The sequence below is a fragment of the Myodes glareolus genome, chromosome 12 (assembly GCF_982192425.1).
Source record: "Myodes glareolus chromosome 12, mMyoGla1.1, whole genome shotgun sequence".
NCBI classification, from domain to species: Eukaryota; Metazoa; Chordata; class Mammalia; order Rodentia; family Cricetidae; genus Myodes; species Myodes glareolus.
The window spans coordinates 40,239,700-40,259,829 of record NC_142037.1 but is presented as its reverse complement, the minus strand read 5'-3'; the positions used below and the strand labels follow the sequence as shown (position 1 = coordinate 40,259,829).

The window sequence follows — 20,130 nt, the reverse complement described above, 5'->3', positions numbered from 1 at the left end:
CTTGATGCCTAGTTTTAAAAGCTTTGAGCGAATGCAGGGAGAAGAGTCAGAGACAGGAGAATGGGGAGCGCACCAGTAGGTGGCGCCTGTATTTACCGGCAAAAAGTATGATTTACTCTCAGCCTGGAATCTCAGGAATTAAGGGTAGTCCTTTAGTGAAGTCCATGCAAGTGACATAGATCATGTCATACTTTTAGTGCCGAGCCGATGACGCCACCAGTTCCACGCTCCTGCCTAGACTTCCACAGGTCGCATTACTGTATGTATGATGAAGTTGTATCACGTCCACAAGTCGCCCCAGCCTCATTTCCCCAAGCCAAGTCACCCCACAAGACTGCCAAACCTTGGGTGCAGTCCCAGGAAATTGACTCTCAAGGTGTGGGAAGGGAGTGGGGCATTATCAGTCCTTCAGCTGGGTGGCCTTTAGATGACACAGGCCCACTGGCCCTTCCACGTGGGGCAAACCCTGGCTCGGTGCCCACTGTAGGGTCACCCATGGCAGAACATTTGTTAGCAGACATATGGACAAGGAGAAGGTGTGCAATGAAAATCTCATAGCATCTAGGCTTAGGTTTAAGATGTGTCCTTTTGGCATGTTAGGTTTTTGGTTTTCTAACTCATTTGGGGCTCAGTGCTCTCCCTCATATGACAAAACAATGTATTTTACCGTAAAAATCATCCTTTCTCAAAGTCCTTCCTTTCGAGTTGTCTATTTGGTCCCTGTGGTCTGCAGTAAAGGTTCAAAACTTGGTGACTGTGGGTTGCGAGTTCAAATTCCCTCCCATATTTGTAGGGGTGATCGCGGCTCGTTTCTTCCTCTGTCAATTGAAGGAAGCAATTTTTCCATTCACAGACTTCCTGGATTCAGAGAATTTGTGAGGTAAGCACGTAAATGCCAGGGGGCGTCAGTGAGGCTAAACCCACAGTGTAAAAACTGCCCTGTGGGGGGAACGCTGGGTCAATCAGCCAGAACTACTCTTCTTCCCTGTCACCACATATTTCAAATCGCATCTCTCGCCACGTCCCGGTTTTCCCAAATGGCTTAAAAACAAAACAAAACAAAAATAAAGTAAAAAAAAACAAAACAAAAAACAAAAAACAAAAAACCCTGAGTCGCAGACGTAAACCCGAAGAAGGGGCCTGGAGTGAAAGTCACCAAGAACGCGCATCCAGTTCCAGCCAGCGTCGGGGGAGGAGCGCGCAGAAGCTGCGGAGGAGGGGCGGCGGGCGGGGGCGCGGACAAGGGCGCGGGCGCGAGCTCGAGCAGACACGTGCGCGCGCGCTGCCGCCGCCGCCGCACTCGGCTTCCCCGGCTGGAAACCTTAGCAATTGAGCCGCTGCTTCTAGGTCTGCGCCGTCCGCTACCCCTCCCTCCATCCCGGGGCTTGCGAGAGAGCGCAACCGGGACTCAGGGCTGCGGGGAAAACCTGTGACCCCCGCGCAAGAGCGGGGCGGGGGACCGGGAGAAGATGGCGACGCCGGGAAGCGAACCCCAAGCTTTCACGCCCGCCCTCTCGGTAACCGCCCTGCACCCGCATCTCCACCAGCACCACCAGCACCACGGAGGCACTGGAGGAGGCGCGGGCTTCAACCTGCCCTTGAACCGTGGGCTGGAGCGCGCGCTGGAAGAGGCGGCCAATTCTGGGGGCTTGAACCTGAGCGCAAGGAAGCTGAAGGAGTTTCCCCGGACGGCAGCCCCGGGGCACGACCTCTCGGATACGGTTCAGGCAGGTGAGACGGGGCCGGGGCGGGCCACGCGTGTGCGGGACTGTCGCACCGTCCCGCCGGGCCCGAGTGTTGCTGCTAGGCTGGCTCGGCAGGAGCGGTTCAGTAACATGCGCGATGATTGCAGCTGGCACAGTGGCCCGTCTGGCCCGTCGAGCCGTGACCCTGGTGCAGGAGCGCAGGGATGCGCCCACGAGCAGTGTCTGGCGCGCGGGAAGTGGGAGATAGCAGGCGACCGCGAGCTAGTCCGGAACATGAAGCAGGTCACCGACCTCTCCATGAAGCATTCTGCGTCCCGGTGGGTGGGGAAGCCCAGACAAAGGTGGCCGGCCCTAGGCCAGCCCTGTCCTTTCCGCGCGGTGTCGTGGCCCCGGCCACGGCGCCGCGCGACCGTGGATTGCTACAGCCGGAGAGGCGGTGCCAGCCTTGCTTCTGCGCCTGTGCGAGCAGAGCCTGGTGTCTGGCTCTCCCGCCCACACATTTCGGTTCCCTCCACCGGGACTCCCCGGTTCTCACTAACCCGGCCTTTGCGGGGGCCCTGCAAGGGAAGCGTGGCGTAGTAAATGAAAAGTAATTAAAGTGAGCCTGTTTGCCAGTGTGAGCCCGGCAAGTTGTAACTCGCGCCAAAGAGCAGCCGGCTTCTTCAAGTTGTGTCATGTGTTGACATATTTCGGAGATGTCTGCTTTTCCTTTGGTAGTCGGAGTTGTGGGAGCGGATCCATAAACAGGAAGGAGGGTGGTGGAAGAGGGTTGGGGCCTTGGGATCAGTGCAGATCTGACTTGGTTTCCGACCATCCGGTTCCGTTCTCTGCGGGACAGTTTGTACCCCTGCTAGCGTCTAGCGTTTCTCCGGGCAGTGGGTGCCCCATTTTTTGAGCCATTGCTTAGACCTCACGACTGTCATTGCGTCTTCCGAAGTGCATCAGGTCTCTAGGGTTCTGGATTCTTGACTCTCGTATTAGGATCTTTCAGCTTCCTCTTATAAAGGAAGACTAGGGGGCGGGGCCGGGGGGCCGGGAGGCCAGCTGCGCCTTTAGGAGGCTAGGTTTCTCGTTAATGCCATAAACATTTATCAGAAGGCCTACTGAAGATTTAGATGGAGTTCTGAGTTCATTGGAGGCCAGAAGCACTCCTCTGGGGTCATTAAACGGTGATATTTGGACTTAAGGATTGTCAGGAATGGGCAAGCAGAGGGGAAATTCCAGAACTGAGTTCTCAACAGCTGGAGAGACTCTTGATAGGACCTCATAGTTACAGCTTCTCAAGTAGAAGTTATTCTAAGAGTCGCCTGAATCATTAGCCTTAAAAAAAAGTATTTTGTGTACTGCAGTAGAGCCAGCACGACCGGTATCAACACATGTTTATGCAGCTCCATTGCAGGCCGAGAGTTGTTCCAACGCTTCAGTATTGCTGATGCTTACTCCTGAAGTGGGGTAAAGTTGCCATATACGCTGTGCTTGCATGTCTTTGAGAATACCAGTGCAAAAGTCTAGGGGGAGGTGGTGTGGGGCGGGGGGCGGGTACATCTTTCAGTTACAGTCTCTATGGGTGGTCAGTGCTTATAAAGGGTCCTCTCTGGTTTCTTCTGGTTCTGTACAGCCTGGGTTTTGCAGGTGTTTAATTAGGAGCTTCACATATATTTAATGCCCCTCACAGCCCTAACTAGTTAAAATTAAGAGGCTTCATGTTAATTCCGCAGCCTAAAACACTGTTATCTCGGGGGCAGAAGAGGCAGAAAGGGTGGCAGCTAAGTTTGCAGGCACTTGAGGCAATATAACGAAGGGGAAAAAAAATGTAGCTGAAGGATCAGTTGTAAAATTTTAATACTCACACGTGTTAAGGATTGCTTTCTTTGACTCAGGTCAAAAGCTGAGGGTAAGCACACACATTCGTCTCTGTTCTCTAGAAATGCTTAGATTAGGCGTGGGGGCTCCACCTGTGATCCCAGGAGCTGGAGGTCAATCTGGACTTAACAGTGAATTCCAGGCCTGCCTGGGTTACAGGATGAGGCCCTTGACTCATTTCTCATGCCTCCATGCCCCCACACCCCCCCCAAGAATATATTTAATTGAGTATTATTCGTGTGAGAGCAGCAAAGCAAAATAAAGACATTCCGTGGGTGGTGTTGACATTTCCTACACGTAAGGGGTTCAGCGAGTTGATGAACGTTTGGCAATAATAGATTCCATGCAGCTAGTGGCTTCTCCTGGGCTCAAGCTGACTCTCTAAGGGTGGCATCTGAGAATCTTTAAAACCTTTTCATAAGTTTTTCTTGGTAGTGGGAAGTAGACAAAGCCGCTCTCTCTCTCTGTTAAGTTAATGTATCCTAGGCCATTTGGTTTGTGTCTTGCAAAATGTAGCCTTTCCAGCAGCCTGCTCTGCAGGCAGGACTGCATGCTTGGACAAGGCAGACCTGAGTAGAGATGCAGACTCAGAGACTAGAGACCCTGAACTGCACAGTAGAAGTCTAGGCCCCTGTCACCCAAATGCACACACTTCACTAATACAAACAAAACAGAGACAAACACAATCCCACTTGCTCTCATGTTGAGGCTGCTCATTTACTTGAATTTCACTCAAAATGAGATTTGTTGGGTGATGGCAGGAAGTCTTTCAGTAGGTTTAGCAAGAATGGGGCGTGGGGACAGCGGCACAGGTGTTACTGTCCTGCCCAGATTAGAACTGAGGTGGACATCGTCCCTACGTGGTTAACTGTGAAGTACTTGGTATCCAGAGCACATGGAGCCTCATTTTCAGGTAGAGAGATTGACCTGGAGAGAAACCAGGCAACATTGCTCAGGTTCCTACCCCTTCTGAGACCTGGACCAGTGATTTGAATCCAGACGGCTCCTCCCTAGTGTTTGTGTTTTGAGGGCTCCTGTTAGGCGGAGATCCACAGAGGAAAGGGCTAGAATTTGCCAGGCTCCCTGGAGGTTCATTCCATAAATGTCCATCCCTTCTCTCGTTCCTGTGAAGTCTCCACTCTGGTTTGAGGAAGGGATTGGGAGATAAAGAAAACAAAACAAAAAAATGGTTTATCTTGCAAGATGAGTAAGAGGGGTTTTTGGATGCGTGCAATATCATTGTTGTCTAAACACACAGGCTGATTCGCATGGGCTGGAGGCTGCTCATGACAAGAGCACAGAATGAGTGGTCACAAGTATAAACGGAAGCACAGAATTGGACCTCATAAGAAGCACACAAAGGCATGTCAGCGAAGCATCCCCTGCCCCGTTCCCTCTAGTCTTGATTCATCACATAACATCAGTTCAGATGGAGATTTCCAAAAGTTTGCGCTTATGGCTGACATAAAGTGGATTGAAAAGAAAAGAAATTTAAAAGTGGCTGGCTGCCTGAGCCCCTAGGAAGTAAAAAGAAAACCCTCCCTCATACAAGACTTTGGAAACGCTCCTTGAAAACTGGTATTGTTTAGCCAGGCCTGGTGGCGCGGGCCCGTAATCCTGGCACTTGAGCGGTGGAGGAAGAGTTTAGGGTTATCCATTGATGCATAGTTTGGGCTACATAAGACCATACCTTGAAAGAATAAAAAGGTTTGTATATTATGACTGAGCGGCAGAGTTCATCATTGTCAGTGTTTTACTTACCAAGGTTAAATGAGAAATGGAGGGCTGGCCTGTCTAGCTACGTGGCATAAATACTCACGAAAGCTGGGCCTGATGGAACTGGCCTGCCACCCCAGCTGCTCAGGACTGAGCCAGGTGGATCACAATTTCAGTGAATCCAGTTTGCCTGGCCTACAAGGTGGGTTCAAGGCCAGCCTCGGGGATTTAGTAAGAACTTGTCCCAAAACTGAAAGTTCAAAGGGCTTGGGCTTTCACTGGGTGGAAGAGTCCTGTGGGCATGTGTGAGACACTAGGCTGAATGGTTCAGGACCCAGAACATTCTAGGCAAGTGCCCTGGCATTGTGTTACTCCCAACCCCTGCCCCCTCTCCTCCCCAAATGTTATTTTGTGTTTGAGTGGGGAGTGGAGCCATAAGTGGAGTGTAAGGTGTGAAAAGCGAGGTAGGAGTTGCAGGAAACCACACAGGCAGAGTGAGCCTCCGGTAGCACCAGGCACCCTGTGCAGCCTTTAGAGATTGGGGAAGCCTTCTGCAGCAGAGGTAGGATGCCCTTCAGGGTTTGCAGGATGGATGTGGGTGGACGTGCCCGTGAACATCCTGTGGTTGGAAAGAGGAATCTAGGATGGGGAGGGAGAACCTGTCATTAACGGAGGGAAGGGTGTTTAGGCCTGTCCCCTGGTCAGCTCCTCTCACGTCACTCCTACCTGACAGTGGGAGTCAGCCCACGGAGTTTTTGTGCTGTGTTGTTTGGGGACTGTGGGAAACCACTGAGGCCTGGGAATTGTCAGCTGGTGGGACTGTCATTCGCCCCTGCCTGACCCTAGCTTTCTTAGGTGTCTGAGGATTCAAGACCTGGGGGCAGGCTTATCTGCTACAGGCTGACTTCCTCTGCCCCACACCCATCCTGTAAGCACAGAGTCCTTGGATAGGAGCATAATTTAGCCATTGGAATTCATACAGGGCTTGGAATGAAATCTGGTTTTGATATCATGCTCTCTTCCATAATTTCGGTCATGAAGATTTTTCAGTGTTAAATATAGTGAAACCTTCGAATTTACATTTTCTTTTTCTTTCAAGTATGTGCCACCAGGCCTTTCTCTTAAAACTTGTGTTTTTAAGATGGGTGTGGTGGCGCACCCTTTTAATCCCGGCACTTAGGAGCCAGAGGCAGGTGGATCTCTGAGAGTTTGAGGCCGGCCTAGTCTACAAAGTGAGTTCTACCGCAGCCAGGACTGTTACATAGAAAAACCCTGTCTTGAAAACACCAGCAACAAAAACAAACAAACAAAAAAACTTGTATCTTTTCATGAATATATCTAGTTATAGATTTTTTCTGTTATTGAATTGATTTACTGCTTATTGATGACACTTTACAATTTTTTATTTTTATTAATTTTTAGAGAATTTTTTTACATGTATATAATATATTTAGATCATGTTCACCCCATTGCTTTCTCCTTTTCTCTGTCCCTCTGGCCGAACCCCTGCTTGTCAATATGTCCCCCTTTTCTTTTCCATGACTTTGTGTGTGCGATTTCCCTGAATTTAATTAGGGTTGATTGGCTGGTGGTGTAGCGACTATTAAATTGGAGTCCCCTGGTGCTTCTGTGGACCGTTTGTTTGTTGTTTGTATACCATTCAGAAACCACTACCAGTGTCCTTTTCCTTCCTATTCGCATTTTCTTCTGCTGCTGATTAATTCCTTCCTTGCCAAGGCACAGAGGACTTCTGCTCCTAAAGCTTTTAATGCACTGTGATTCAGTACGCACGGGGGATGTGAATCACGTCCAGATGTGCTCGTCCCTGTGGTGCGGCGCGGCCCAAAGGTCTCTACCAACGTGTGCTAGACTGCTTTATTGAAGAGCCGGTAGCGTATACATGCGTCCGAAATAGTAACATACGGGTATAGACTAAGCCACCAGTTCATCATCAAAGAACAGCCCAAAGCTGTTAATCTTGGTCTTTGAATTGAGTCTGTTGGAGGTTTAGTGAGTCCTGGTAACATCTTTAAGTTCTGCTGGTTCACGATAGGCCCAAATTTGCCTCCCATCCAGCCATTGACAACTTTTTATTTCAAGTGTTGAGGAAGAATATTTCTGAGTTGCTGAAGCAAGGCAGCCTTTTCTACTCTATTGGTTAGTGACTCTGTGCCATCAGTATTTAAAGGCTAGATAGATAGCTCTTGGAGTCAGTTCCTAGCTTTGCTGAGACTCCCCTGCTGTCCCTCATCTTCGTCATTGCTTGATCAAACCGAAATCTCCCCCCTTTTAAGTGCGCTTTTCTATGCCCCCCTCCTGTGTTCCAATACATTGAGAGTCTTATATATAAAATCCCTGGATACTGAGCAGTGTTTCCTTCTTGTTCCTGTCTCTGTTGTTGACTCTCTCGTGCTTTGGTGTTAACTGCAGTGGTCAAGTTATAAAGTTACAATGTGTTATGAAATTGTTAATAGCTTATTGGTCTCACACACCTGCTATTATTGGTTGAGGCCAGCCTGGGCTCTGGAACAAGGCCCGGTCTGAAAAACAACAATACCAAAAACAATAGAAGTTTAAGTTTGTAACCATAAAACCGTACAATGTTCCCATAGCTGAGTTGTTTATTGGCAAGGTGGCACAGCTCATGGGGAGCCCAGCTCCTGTCAGTTGCTCCTGTTGTGTTCCGTGAAAGCTGTGTGTGTGTGTGCATGTACAAATGTGTGTTCCCATGTATTTGACTATGCATGCATGTGGAGTCCAGAGGCGGAGGATGTCCTGTTTCTTCTGTATCTCTCCACCTTTTGAGAAAGGTCTCTTCCTTAGTCTGAGCTCAGCCCCTGCTGGAGGGATCTGCCTGTTTCTGACTCCCCCGACCTCCTACTGGGCCTAAATATGGGTGCTGGGGATCTGAATTCAGGTCCCCAAGGTTGCATGATATGTACTTGACTGACAGAGCCATCGTCCCAGCTCCAAAGTTTCTATTTGTGCCGGAACTTTGCTATGATAGTTTTTTTTATTTATAATTATTAAAAGCGATGAGAACAGAATAAAACAAACAATAACAGATTTCAAGAAAGAAAAGGGAAAAAAGAAGTTGGAATTCTAAGTTAGACTTAGACTGGTCCTGTCAGAGTAGAATTGAACATGAGGCCTGCTTGTGTTGTTTCCCTCTTCCATACACTGTAGGAAGAAATGATACATTTTAAACCGTGAAGTAACTGAATGAACGTGAGATTGTTTACGGGAGCAGAAAGTTGACAGGAGAATTAGACTGCTCTTGCGTATTCTGGGATTGGAAAAGAAGGGAAAGGTGCTTTAATTTATTTTTTATATGTTTTATGCATATGAATGTTTTTGCCTCCCTGTATATTCGTGTACCTGTGTGTGTGCCTGGTGCTCATGGAGGTCAGAAAAGAGTTCCCTTAGAACTGTAGATAGAGATGGTTGTGAGACACCATGTGGATGCTGGGAAATGCAGCTAAGGCTTCTGCAAGAACAAGCGTTCTTGACAACTGAGTCAGGAGATGTATTTTTGATAAGAGTTCTGTGAGTTCACAGTTGCCTTGGCTGTATTCTCCCATACTGGCTAAATCAGAAAGGTATAGCCCTGGGGGGTGGGGGGTGGGGCAAAGACAAAATCAAATCAGAAGTTGTTTCCTCCCTCCCTTCCCCCTCTCTCTTTCCCTCTCCTTCCTCTCTCCTTCCCTTCTCTCCTAAGACAGGCTCTCCCTGTGTAGCTTGGCTGCCTACAGCCTTGAACTTGATCTGTGGTCCAGCCTGGCCTTTCGTTGCGGTCCCCTGCTTCTGCTTTCCAATGTTGGAATTTTTTTTTCTTAATTATAAATAATTGCTTTGCAGTCGATATAATTTTGGCTGAGGCAGGTGACCTTGCTTGACAGGAAGCCAGCAGACTGCATTTAGGTCATTTGGGAATAGGTGATGGATCGTGGGATCTTCCTTGAGGCTGGCTTTTCTCCCAGCTTTCCTCTGCTCCCTCTGCCACATGGGCCTTAAAAAGAGCGTGAGATGAGATGAACAGGACGTGAGCCTTCCAAGGCCTCTAACGTTTTCTCATCACTGGTCCTTTCCTGATCCTCTGGCTTCCCACGTGACCTCGATTTTTGACAACAGACCCCTGGGCACTGTGCATTTGCTACATTACGTGCTCCACCGATAGTCTTCCGTATTTTTGGTGTTTATGTGGTCTGGTGTTCCGTATTTTTGGTGTTTGTGTGGTATGGCGTGCCATACAGCTTCACTATGCCTGCCTGACCTGGTGCTGCAGTCTGGCTTAGTTCTGGTTTAACTCTTATCTCTGTCGGTAACAGTGACAGTTCAACGTTACACCATCAATAGGTGACTGCCTTGCCTTTCTAGACTGTTTGCATGTTGCTTTTCCATGTCTCCAGCCACACCTTCCCACTCGTAGCTGTCCTGCAGAATTGTGCATGCCCAGTTCATAGTTCATGTAGTCCATAAGCAAGCTGCGCCTGTCCCCCGAGGCCCTGCCAGCTTCTTCTTGAGTGTTTCTGTGTGGAATACCTGACTCCAAGGTGGATTTGTGTCATGTCCTCACGCATTTTGTGTTTCTTGATTTTCAACTTTGGGTATGGGAACCTTCCCTCGCAGTGACTTTGCTCCCCTGGTTTTTTGTTACCTGTGATCAGCTGTTGTCCAGAAATATTAAGTGGAAAATTCCAGAAATAAACAAGTCATACATTTTACATTGTATGCTATTCTGAGTGGCATAATGAAGTGACGCTTCATTCTACTGTATCCTGGCCAGCATCTGAGTCACCTGGCTGCTTGATGTAGCTCTGCTCTATATGCTATTAACCCATTGCTTACTGAGTAGTCTTTTTGGTTATTTGGTCCTCTGATGTAGTATAGCAGTCTTGTGTTCCGGTACCCATCAAGTAGTAGTGCCAACCAGCATCCGTGAACCTTGCTCATCTTACATTGTCCCATCGAATGGGCGCTGTGTCCTCTTAGGTATTAGATATTACTTGTGTGAGTGTGCTTGTGAGTGAATGTGAGTGCATACGTGCGTGTGTGTGTGTGTGTGTGTGTGTGTCTTGGGGTAGAGACAGACATGACCTGAAGGGATGATTTTGCAGAGATGGTTCAGTTGGCAAAGTACTTGTGAGGACTCAAGTTTGATTCCTAGCTCCTATGTTAGAAGAAGCCAGGTAGGGTGGTTGTCTTAATCCCAGCGCTGTGGGGGCAAAGACAGCTGGATCCCTAGTTCTCTCTGGCTGTCCAGGCTAGCCTGCTTGATAAGTTCTGGGCCAGAAACCATGTCTTAAGAAAGGAATGGAGCAGAATAGTACCTGGGGATGTCCTCTGGCCTCTGCATCTGCAAGCACACACATGCACATGTGCCTGCACACGTACGTATATACATACCCCACAAAAGAGACCACATTTCTCATAGCATTTTTATTTTATTAGTTATTGTTTCTTCATATATGTTTTTGTTTTTAATTACATGCATTTGTGTGTGTGTGTTCATATGAGTATGTGCATTTGAGTGCATGTACCCGAGAAGGCATTGTTACAGGAGATTGTGAGCCCGAGGTGGGAGCTGGAAACCAAGCTCAGGTCCCCTGTGAGAGTAGCAAGGACTCTTAACTGCTGAGCTGTCCCTCTAGCCACTATTAGTTACTGTTTTTTATGTCCTACTTTGCCTGTTTTGGAAACTGCACTTTAGCATAGGCGTGTGTTGACATGCATTCTGTATGCGGAGTTGATTACCAGCTGTGTTTTCAACCACCCGTCTTGGACTTGGACCGTTTCCCTCTCAGGAAAAGGGGAAGTGCACGGCTTTCCCCAGGTTTAAGTTTCTTCCTCCTTCCCTGGCTCCTGAAAGTGGCTAGACAGGGGCTTTCCTGATTTTCCTGTGTGTGCCTTTCAGGTCTGCCCCCAGAGTAGCGAGCTAGACTCCGGTGCTCATTTGACTTCTCTTCGCCGCCCCTGGACCCTGCACTTTCGTCTGCCATCTCGGATCCATCACGAGTTTGTCCTCTACTTGTGTATTGTTAGTTGGTCTGTCATTTTCCTGGTGCTAGCTTTAGTGGACATCAAGTGACCTATAAGGAATTCTGGAAGAACTGGGCAGACTTTCAATGGAACCAAAGAGCAGATAAAGAAACTGGTACATAAAACCTGGGTGTGCTGTCACATGCCCGTGATCTCAGCACTCAGGAGAGCTGTGCCAGCAGGCCGTTAAGTTTGAGCCTAGCTTGGGCTACATTGCACGTTTCGGGCCAGCCTAAGCTACGTAAGAGACCCTTTAGCGGAGCAAGAAATCAAACAGCAGATGCTTGGGGAGCTTTGGAGAAGAGAGAATCCTTATTCACACACTGTTGGTAGGAATGTAAATTAGTGTAGCCACTATGGAAATCATTGTGGAGGTTCCTCAAAAAAAACGAGAAATAGGGGGCTGGGGAGATGACTCAGTGGTTGAGAGCACTTACCGCTCTTGCAGAGGACCTGGGTTTGGTTCCCAACTTGTGGTGGCTCACAACTGTCTGTATTTACAGCTCCAGGGTATCCAGGTTCTCTTTTGACCCCTGCAGGCGCGTGATGCACTTACGTACACTGAGGCATAGCCACATATGCGTGCACTGTATAAATATAGTATTTCGAAACCCATGAAATGGAGCTAGCATGGGTCTAGCTGTGCCTGTCTCAGATTTACACTTCAAGGAGTTCACGTCGGTGTGCGGCAGAGACACCTGTGCACCTGTGTTTACAGCAGCACTGTTCATGATAGCCGAGCTATGGATCAACTTCGACGCCCATCAGTAGATAGATTTTAAAAGCTGACAGATGTGAATAATGGTGTCATACTCCACCACCAAGAACAAGATACCGTTTGCAGGAAAACAGATGGAACCGGACCTCATGTTAAGCAAAATAATTCAGGCCCACAGCAATGGATATTGCTTGTTCTCCTCTCGAGTTCGGAATGTAGACTTTTAAAAAGAAGCACTTGAAAGTGGAGGGGACTGTTTGAGAAAGAGGAGGCGCCCATGGGGAGGGGTGGGGGTTTGAAGAAGATCAGAGCACACATGATGTTCATGCATGACGATGTGATGGTACCCATCGTTTTGCACAGTGAATATATATTAATAAATGTGCAACTAGAAACTAGTCAGTTTGTGGTGTGTGTACATGCATGCCTAAAGTATACAATGTGTATCTTCCATCTTACTATTTTTTAAATGTATTAAAGTCTGATTTTGTTACTTACTGAAATCTTATCTTTTTAATTCAAAAATTTCATTTTTAGATTTTTAAATTTTATGTTTAAATTTTGAGTGCTTTGTGTTCATGTGTGTCCGTGCAACATATTTGTGCCAGATAGAAGAGGGTGTCAGATTCCCTGGGATTGGAGATACAGGGGCTTGTGAGCTGCCTTGTTGGGACTAGGAATCAAACTTAGCTCCTCTGTAAAAAATGAGTGCTCTTAAATGCCTTAAAACTTTGTTATAGAGAAATTGTATATATTTTTAAAAAAATCACACTCTGATTTATTTTTTACCCTCACTGAATGGGCAGCTCCTGGTGTCAGCAAGCTCCAGGGATCTGCTGCCCCGGAGCTAGCCACACAGCCACAGACAGTGATATTTGGCGGACAATTTAAAGAAAAATAGAGCCGCAGTTTTATCCACGTCATAGACTCTGATGGAGATGAAAGAAATAATGCATTTGAAAATACTTCACATCATTAAGTATTCTCATTAGTAAGTGTGAACTTGCCTGTCAGGAGCCCAAGTGGTCCAAACTGGTTTTCTGTAGCTTCTATGACTTGACCACGTCTTATCTTTATCTCTGAAAACCTGTCTCTTCGGTCAGATAAATCCTGACCCCTGCTTTCTTTACCTGTGGAATGGGGCTAATAATACCTCAGGGTTGTGGCGAGGGTGGTGATTATCCAGCTCAGCGGGGCCAGATACTGCTTCAGTGTGTGTTCTTTGTTTAGCGTTAGCCAGGTGTTTTGCTTTAAGCATGGGCGGGGCTTAGTCATTCTTGGCCACGCCTTTCTGTTGCCTTCGGAAGAGGGAGGATTGAAAGGTAGAAACCCTTCCTTCCCGTCTGCTGGAGAGTCCTATAGGATTCTCTCATTGGGCCAAGGTCACGTAGCCAGAGTGGTGGCTGCTTGAGCCAAGTTAGCCTCTCATTGCCCTGTGTGAAGGAGCTGTTGCCGCAATCAGGAGGTCACGCTGTAAAGGACGGCAGGCTTCTGTCCCTCTGTATGGATCTCAGATCACACTCCACTTGTCCAGCCTTGTGGCAGACCCCCCAGCGATCAGAAAATGCTCTGAAACCTCTAATGACATCTGGTCCCAAGCTGGGGAGAATGTCATAAAACCCACAGTAGTTCCGGATTAAACATGTTAGTTCAGGATTTTACTGCCTGTGGTTTGGGGGACGTGCACAGGCCCCCTGTGAACCGGCTTCCAGGTACTTAACGAGCAGTCTTGGTCCGCGAATTGTAGGGCACAAAGTTCTTTTTGTAGCAACCTTTGTGAGTGAGAATTTGCTCTTCCAGGTTTCCTGTGGACAGAATGCCAACCCAGAAAGGCCCATTTAATCCTAGCAGATGCAGGCCTTTGTGTTAATGGTGAATTCTTTTACTTTTGTTTTTTTTCTTGTGTTTCTGGGTGTGTATGAGAATGTTTACATGTGCTTGTTCATATGTGTACGTGAGTGCTGCCTGTATATGTATGCTGAGTGTGGTTCCTCGGGAGCTGTTCTTCTCTTTTTGAAGGCATGAGCTCTCTCTGTCCTGGAGACCATCGGTCAGGCTAGGATAGGTAGCCAGCAAGTCCCAGATTTCCTCCTAACTCCACTTTCCCTGATGCTGGAATTAAGAACTGGCACCTGGCCTTTTCTCAGTTCTGAGGATCGAACTCTGGTCCATATGCTTGGCTGACATACACTTTATTGACTCGCTATGTCTTTGGGGACATAATAACCACAGTTTTGGAGTGATACCCTGAGTTCTGAGACATGGCCATCAACCTGTAAACCAGGTTCCTCCCGCTGGAAGATAGCTCTTTTCTCCTAGCCTTTCCCAGTATGTACTAGAGGGTCTCCACCCCACCCCAAGGCTCCTTGGTCAGTGGGCCCAGGCTGGGTGCTCCTCCACACTGGTGTGGGCAGCAAAGACTGCCGCAAGTCAGGGGTGCCTTGAGTTGGTTCTGACACTCAGAGAAGCTGCAGGGCACAAGATGTCCTGGATTTATATACTTCCATATATCTATATCTATATCTATATATCTATATCTATATCTATATATATATAAATGTAGGTCTAACTGACACAGAATGTCTTCAAACTCACTATACTCTCAAGTGCTAGGATTGCAGGTATCTGCTGCCACACGTGCTTCCCTGCTTTTTAAATATTTGTTATCTTACAAATTATAAACTGTAGAACTGGAGGGAAGTTATTCAATGTCTCTAAAGCTGATATTTTTAATGTTTTAAAACCCCAAAATACCCTTTTCTGCTTGGGTCCACTGTAGAGTCACAAGGGACATACTAGAGCTCCACAGATTTGGCTTAGGGTGGGTGACCAGCAGAACCCTAGGTCCCATAGGGACAAGTGGATTAGTTTTCATCAATCAAGACAGTGCTTAGAAAGTGCCAGTCTGTCGTTGGCACTGTGCCTGAGAGCTCAAGCTGCTAGGACTTCATCTAGCTACAAAAGAAATAACACTTCTCTTCCTGTGCCTCAGTTTCCCCAGTGAGAAAGGAACGTGGTGATTCTTGGGTTACTGTGAGGAGTAAATGATGGGTTATATGAGTCGTATAGATCAACATTAGGTCAACATTAGGTACGAGATCTGCCATTCTGAGGCATCTTTAGAGAAGATAACCATGCGTTAAAGATAAGAAAGATTAGCTTCCTGGAAATCCTGTGACATCAGCAAAGCAATCTCAGTACCCTGAAAGGCTGTGTGTGAGCTGGCTGTGTGTGGGGGTGATGTTTCTACTCCCCCCCGACAGACTTGGAAAGATGGAAGTAGGTCGTATCGTTCCATATGCAGGCCAGATGGATGGTGAAATGTTCCGCTACTAGTCTGGGACAGACAGAGCCGTGTTTCTCTCTTTCTCTCTCTCTCTCTCTCTCTCTCTCTCTCTCTCTCTCTGTGTGTGTGTGTGTGTTTTCTATTCAGTTCTTAGATTGACCATGGTCTTCCATCTGATTTGACAAAGGTATCCTGAGGGGTGTGAGTGATAGTGAAGAATGAGCCCTGAGGTCTGTGCACATTGGGGCTGCATTCCTGAGCCACACAGTAGATTGAGGAGCAAGATGTAGCATTCAGCTCTTCTGTCTGGTGAACTGAGGGGCTGGGGAGGATAGCTGAGCCTGGGAGTACTTAGCTGACCTCACTGTCAAGACTCAAACCTATTTCTTCTTCCTGTTTTGCCTTTGCATTGAAGTTTCATAAAAATTCATCTCATTAACCCCGCTCCCCCAAAGATATTATTATGGAATCTCATGGGAGGGGTACTTTGTGTTAAGTGGTATCACTTGTGGGCTCCGGACTCTTGGCATGGTTCTTACTGGTTCCCAGGTCACCCATTGAGCAAATCGGCATTTTTGTTTCTCAGAAGGAAACTCAGGTGGTCCAGGTACACTGTGAGCAAGCAAAGGTGGTACCCAACTGGAGCTCAGCTCTTGCAGAGCCTTTTGGCGGCACTGGAGGAATGGATGAGAGGGAGGTGGGAGATGAGATAGTGAGACTCAGACCTGGGGCATTGGGACAGATGATCCTTTGGGTACTAGAGATGCTGGAGTCCGTCCTAGACGGATTCCTAACCCAGGTGACATCACATGTCCTGAAGCGGTGTGCAGAGGGACCATATGCAAGCTGCGGAGAGTCCAGCCAGAGCCTTCCCCGTGTGTCATACTAGCCATCAACTCCTTTGGTAAGAAACGAGATCTAAAGGAAGGAACTTGTTATTTTTTAAAAAGATAGATATGTATTAAAAACCTCCAGCTGTAATGACTTGAAGCAGTCATCTAATAAAGGACGAGACAATGAAAGTGTAGATACACGTTTATTATTTCTTGGGTATGAATGTTTCCTAGACTATACAAACTGTAACCCACTTGATCCTTTCATTGACCTCTTACTAGATTTTAATCTCTCTAATGAGAAATGAGCAAATATTAGTTTGGTCAGAGGCCAAGAAGTTCAGGGTCCGGAACGTCACAAATATCTACTTTCTTAAAATTGTCTTTTTAGGTGACAAGAATCATTGATTTGATTTGTTAAAAATGCGTCTTATTCAGTGTAATCCTTCGTTGCACTTAAAATCATCTAAGTGTGGAGCCAGGCCCAGTAGGATAAGCCTGGAGTCTCAGCCACTGGGGAGGTTGAGACAGGAGAATTGCTAATTTAAGGCCAGTCTTTGACATAGCGTTATTTTCGGAGCCAGTCTGGGAAGACCCTGTCTCAAAATAGGAAAGAGTAAAGAGAGTTGGAGATGTGGCTCAGTGGTGTTCCCTAGTATATGTGATCATTCAGTCCACCCTACCTCCTGGAAAACATAAGGAAGCCTTCTAAGTGGGCAGAGGGTATGGCTTGGTGGTTGAGTGCTAACATGCTGGCGTCACTGGGGCTTGATCCCCAGCACTGGAAAAATCCTAACATTTTATTGGTTTGCAGTTTGAATCTGTTTTAAAAAGAAGACTTTTTTCTCTCTTTGCATGGTTCTGTCAGAGAAGTGGATGGTAATCTAGCCACACAGTTTAAAGTAGGCGTGTGTGTGCGTGCGCACATGCGTGCGTGCGTACGTGTGTATGTGAGTGCGCATCTTTAGAAAGCTCGGATAAATCCAAATTAATTTTAGTTTTGGCTGTGGTTCAGATAATGCTTTCTGGTAACTGTGGAGTACTTTCAGGGATATTGCTACAGGGTTGTTGCTACATCAGTGACCTACACTCCGCCACAGTTTACAGCCAATTGCAAGTCTTTATTCCTGCTGGCTGGGACTGCACTCCAGTATTTCGGACCTAAGTGTAGCCCGGAGCATTTAGACCAAGGGGCTTTTAAAGGCAGAACCCACCTCCAGCTGCGGGAAAGGTTCACAGAAGTGTGTAGTTTCACCGAAGTAAGATAAGTGTTTAGCTGGAGGGGGTCCTGCAAATGCAGGTGGTTTAATTGAAGCTAAGATAAATTAGCTGGGGCATCTTGACCTCGGGTCCTAGAAGAGAGTTGGGTAATTTTCTCCGGGATTCTCCAGCAGGAAGATCAAATTCTAGTGACACCTGCAGTGGCCTCAGCAAGCTTCTAAGATGGAGGAACCTTTGCATTGTCTTGCCCTGTCACAGTATTATGTATCACAGTCTATATGTCTATGAGTTGGAATATGTTGAATGTGATGTATTTTATGAAACTCAGTTGGTGGCAGTGAGGCCTTAACTTTTGTCCCACCCCTGTACCCCACCCTGACTGCTTTCTTGAATTGCTTGGTATGTTAAATGAGACTGGATAGCTCCTTTGGCAGGGTGGGAGTTCTGGGGTCAAGTGCTTGGACCCTTAATGCCTGTCCCAGGGGAGGGCTAGTGAGGAGGATTGTGTAATCCAGCCAGTGCTGTTAGTCAGACAACCCTGGAATTTCTAAAGTGGCTTTTCGGGTTCTGTGTTTTTATTTGTTTGTTTGTTTGTTCTGTGGTGACTCTGGGTCTCAGACCCTTTCTCTCCTTGGATGGACAGCTTGTATTTGGTGTTACTCAGTTGCTGCCCACTTTGTTTTACTTTTGAGGCAGTGTTGGCCTGGAGCTTGCTGATGCGACTCGGATGGCTAAGCAGTGAGCCCCGGGATCCACCTATCTCTGTCTCCCAGGGCTAGGATTATAAACACATGCCCGCACGTGCCACATTTTCATATGGGTCCTGGGGATTGGACTCAGGACAAGCATTTCACTGACTGAGCCATCTCCCCAGCCCTGTTTGTAACCTTGTGCCAACATTGTGACAACAAACTCCAGCACCTTGGGAAGAAAGACTTCCACTTTTGCTCAGTCTTTCACTTTCTGTGAGAACACCAGGCCATCCTAGACACTATCAACGGTACCTCAGGGGATGCTCATGAGTCCAGGTTGGCTGGATGATTGTCTTAGACCATTTGCTCTGGTTTAGTTACTAATAAAACCCCCCTTTAACACATCGCTTAAGTTCTGTAGTTATCCACGCGCATAGGACATGGTAGATGATAGACACCATCCTTAAAATTTTCATTCTATTTTTTCTATCTGTCTGTCTGTCTGTCTATCTATCTATCTGTCTGTCTATCTATCTATCTATCTATCTATCTATCTATCTATCTATCTATCTATCTATCTATTTAGTGGGTTTGTATCCACCATGGTGCAGGTCTAGAGGTCAGAGGACAACCTGCAGAAGTCAGTTCTGTCCTTCTACCATGTGGGGCTGGGGCTGGGGGTATAGGGTGGGGATCAAACTCAGCAAGTGTTCCTACCCACTGAATCATCTTTCCTGAACGACACTCATTTAAGCATAGTTTGAAATGATAAAAAATGAAGTGGCTTTTCCATGTCTGCCCTCTGAATGGAAAAGGAAGACATGGCTGCTCCTAGGTATGGTGGAGCAGAAGGTTTATTGTAGATATGAGGGAGAAAACAGCCAGAGGCATCTGGAAGGGTCTAGACTGAACTGGGCCATGATGGGGATGGGGGTAGGGATGGGAGAGGGAGGGGGAAGGGAGAGAGGAAGCAGGAGCCAAGAGGCCAGGAGCAAGCCAGGAGCCCAAGAGACTGACTGGTAGCCAAAATGGCTGAGGTTAAATAGGGATCAGAGGACAGGATGGGATGGGACGCCCAACACTGGAAAGTTTAGGGTGGGAGCAGGGTGAGGTGCTGGGGGGTCTCATAGCTACTGAGTGAGACTGTCCAGGCTTCTCTGAGATCCAACACCAGTCAGCTTTGTTAACGGAGATCCCAAAGTGGATGAGTGTATCCCAATTGTCGTTGCCAGCTGCCGGGACTACTGCCCTTTGAAGGGATGAACAGCTCCCGGCTGGTTTTAACTTAACATGCCAAGAAATCCTTTTGATAAGGCGCTTGGCATTGTTAGTAATTTTGGCTAGCAAAATAATAGCATTAATTAAAAAAGTTCTGAGAGACCACACACTGAAAGGGGTATGTGGCCATGTAGACATGATTTGGAAAACGACACCAAGGCAGACACAGGGACCAAACAGACGTAGAGCTGGACCAGCAGGTGCCGCCTCGCAAGGGGCAGGAATGAGGGAGCAGTTTTGTCCTTGCTGCTTTTCTGCTTGTTCTTGGGAAAAGGGATCTTCATGTAGTCCACACAGGGCTTTGCCAAGTGCTAGGGATGCAGGCATGCACCCCAGGTCTGCTTGGAGAACTTTTGCGTTGGTTGGAACAGGCAGTGCACAGGTGACTACGCTTGCCAGCGTTCCATACCGAAAGTCGGTGCATTCTACCGTATGGCGATCATGTCTTCCTAAAGTAGACTAAAAACACACCTCTGTGTGTGCTCCCCCACCAAGAAAGCAGATCACTGTGGTATGGTCTCAGCCCTCCAGTCATTGCTGGTTCCCAGACGACAGGCTGTTTTAAACAGCTGGGGCTTTGCCTGACTCCATGCCTACCTTTGGAAGGCCGGCCACGCTGTTTTCATTTCTTTATTGTAGAGTAGCTCGTCAGCGCTATCTTCATGAAATATTTTAATTCTGTTCAGAAGTGGCACTTGAAAAAAAAAACTAAAAAAAAAAAAAACCAACAGATGAGCAAAAAATCTAGTGCTGAGCCAGTTTCCTGTGACCCCTGGGA

The 20,130-nt window shown here is 47.4% G+C and overlaps 1 protein-coding gene across 8 annotated transcripts in view; it reads left to right on the top strand.

Annotated features, from left to right (window-relative positions):
• The first annotated feature begins 1,261 nt into the window (after positions 1-1,261).
• Lrch1 (leucine rich repeats and calponin homology domain containing 1) overlaps positions 1,262-20,130 on the top strand; it is a 185,465-nt gene continuing 166,596 nt past the window's right edge. For 3 of the 8 annotated variants that reach the window (XM_087912228.1, XM_087912230.1, XM_087912229.1), the window contains exon 1: positions 1,264-1,731. In XM_087912228.1, the coding sequence (XP_087768354.1) occupies positions 1,470-1,731 (262 nt within the window). In that variant the 5' untranslated portion in view covers positions 1,264-1,469. Of the gene's footprint in view, positions 1,732-20,130 lie in introns of all 8 variants that reach the window. The other 5 variants (XM_087912227.1, XM_087912224.1, XM_087912225.1 and 2 more) reach the window with 3 other exon arrangements.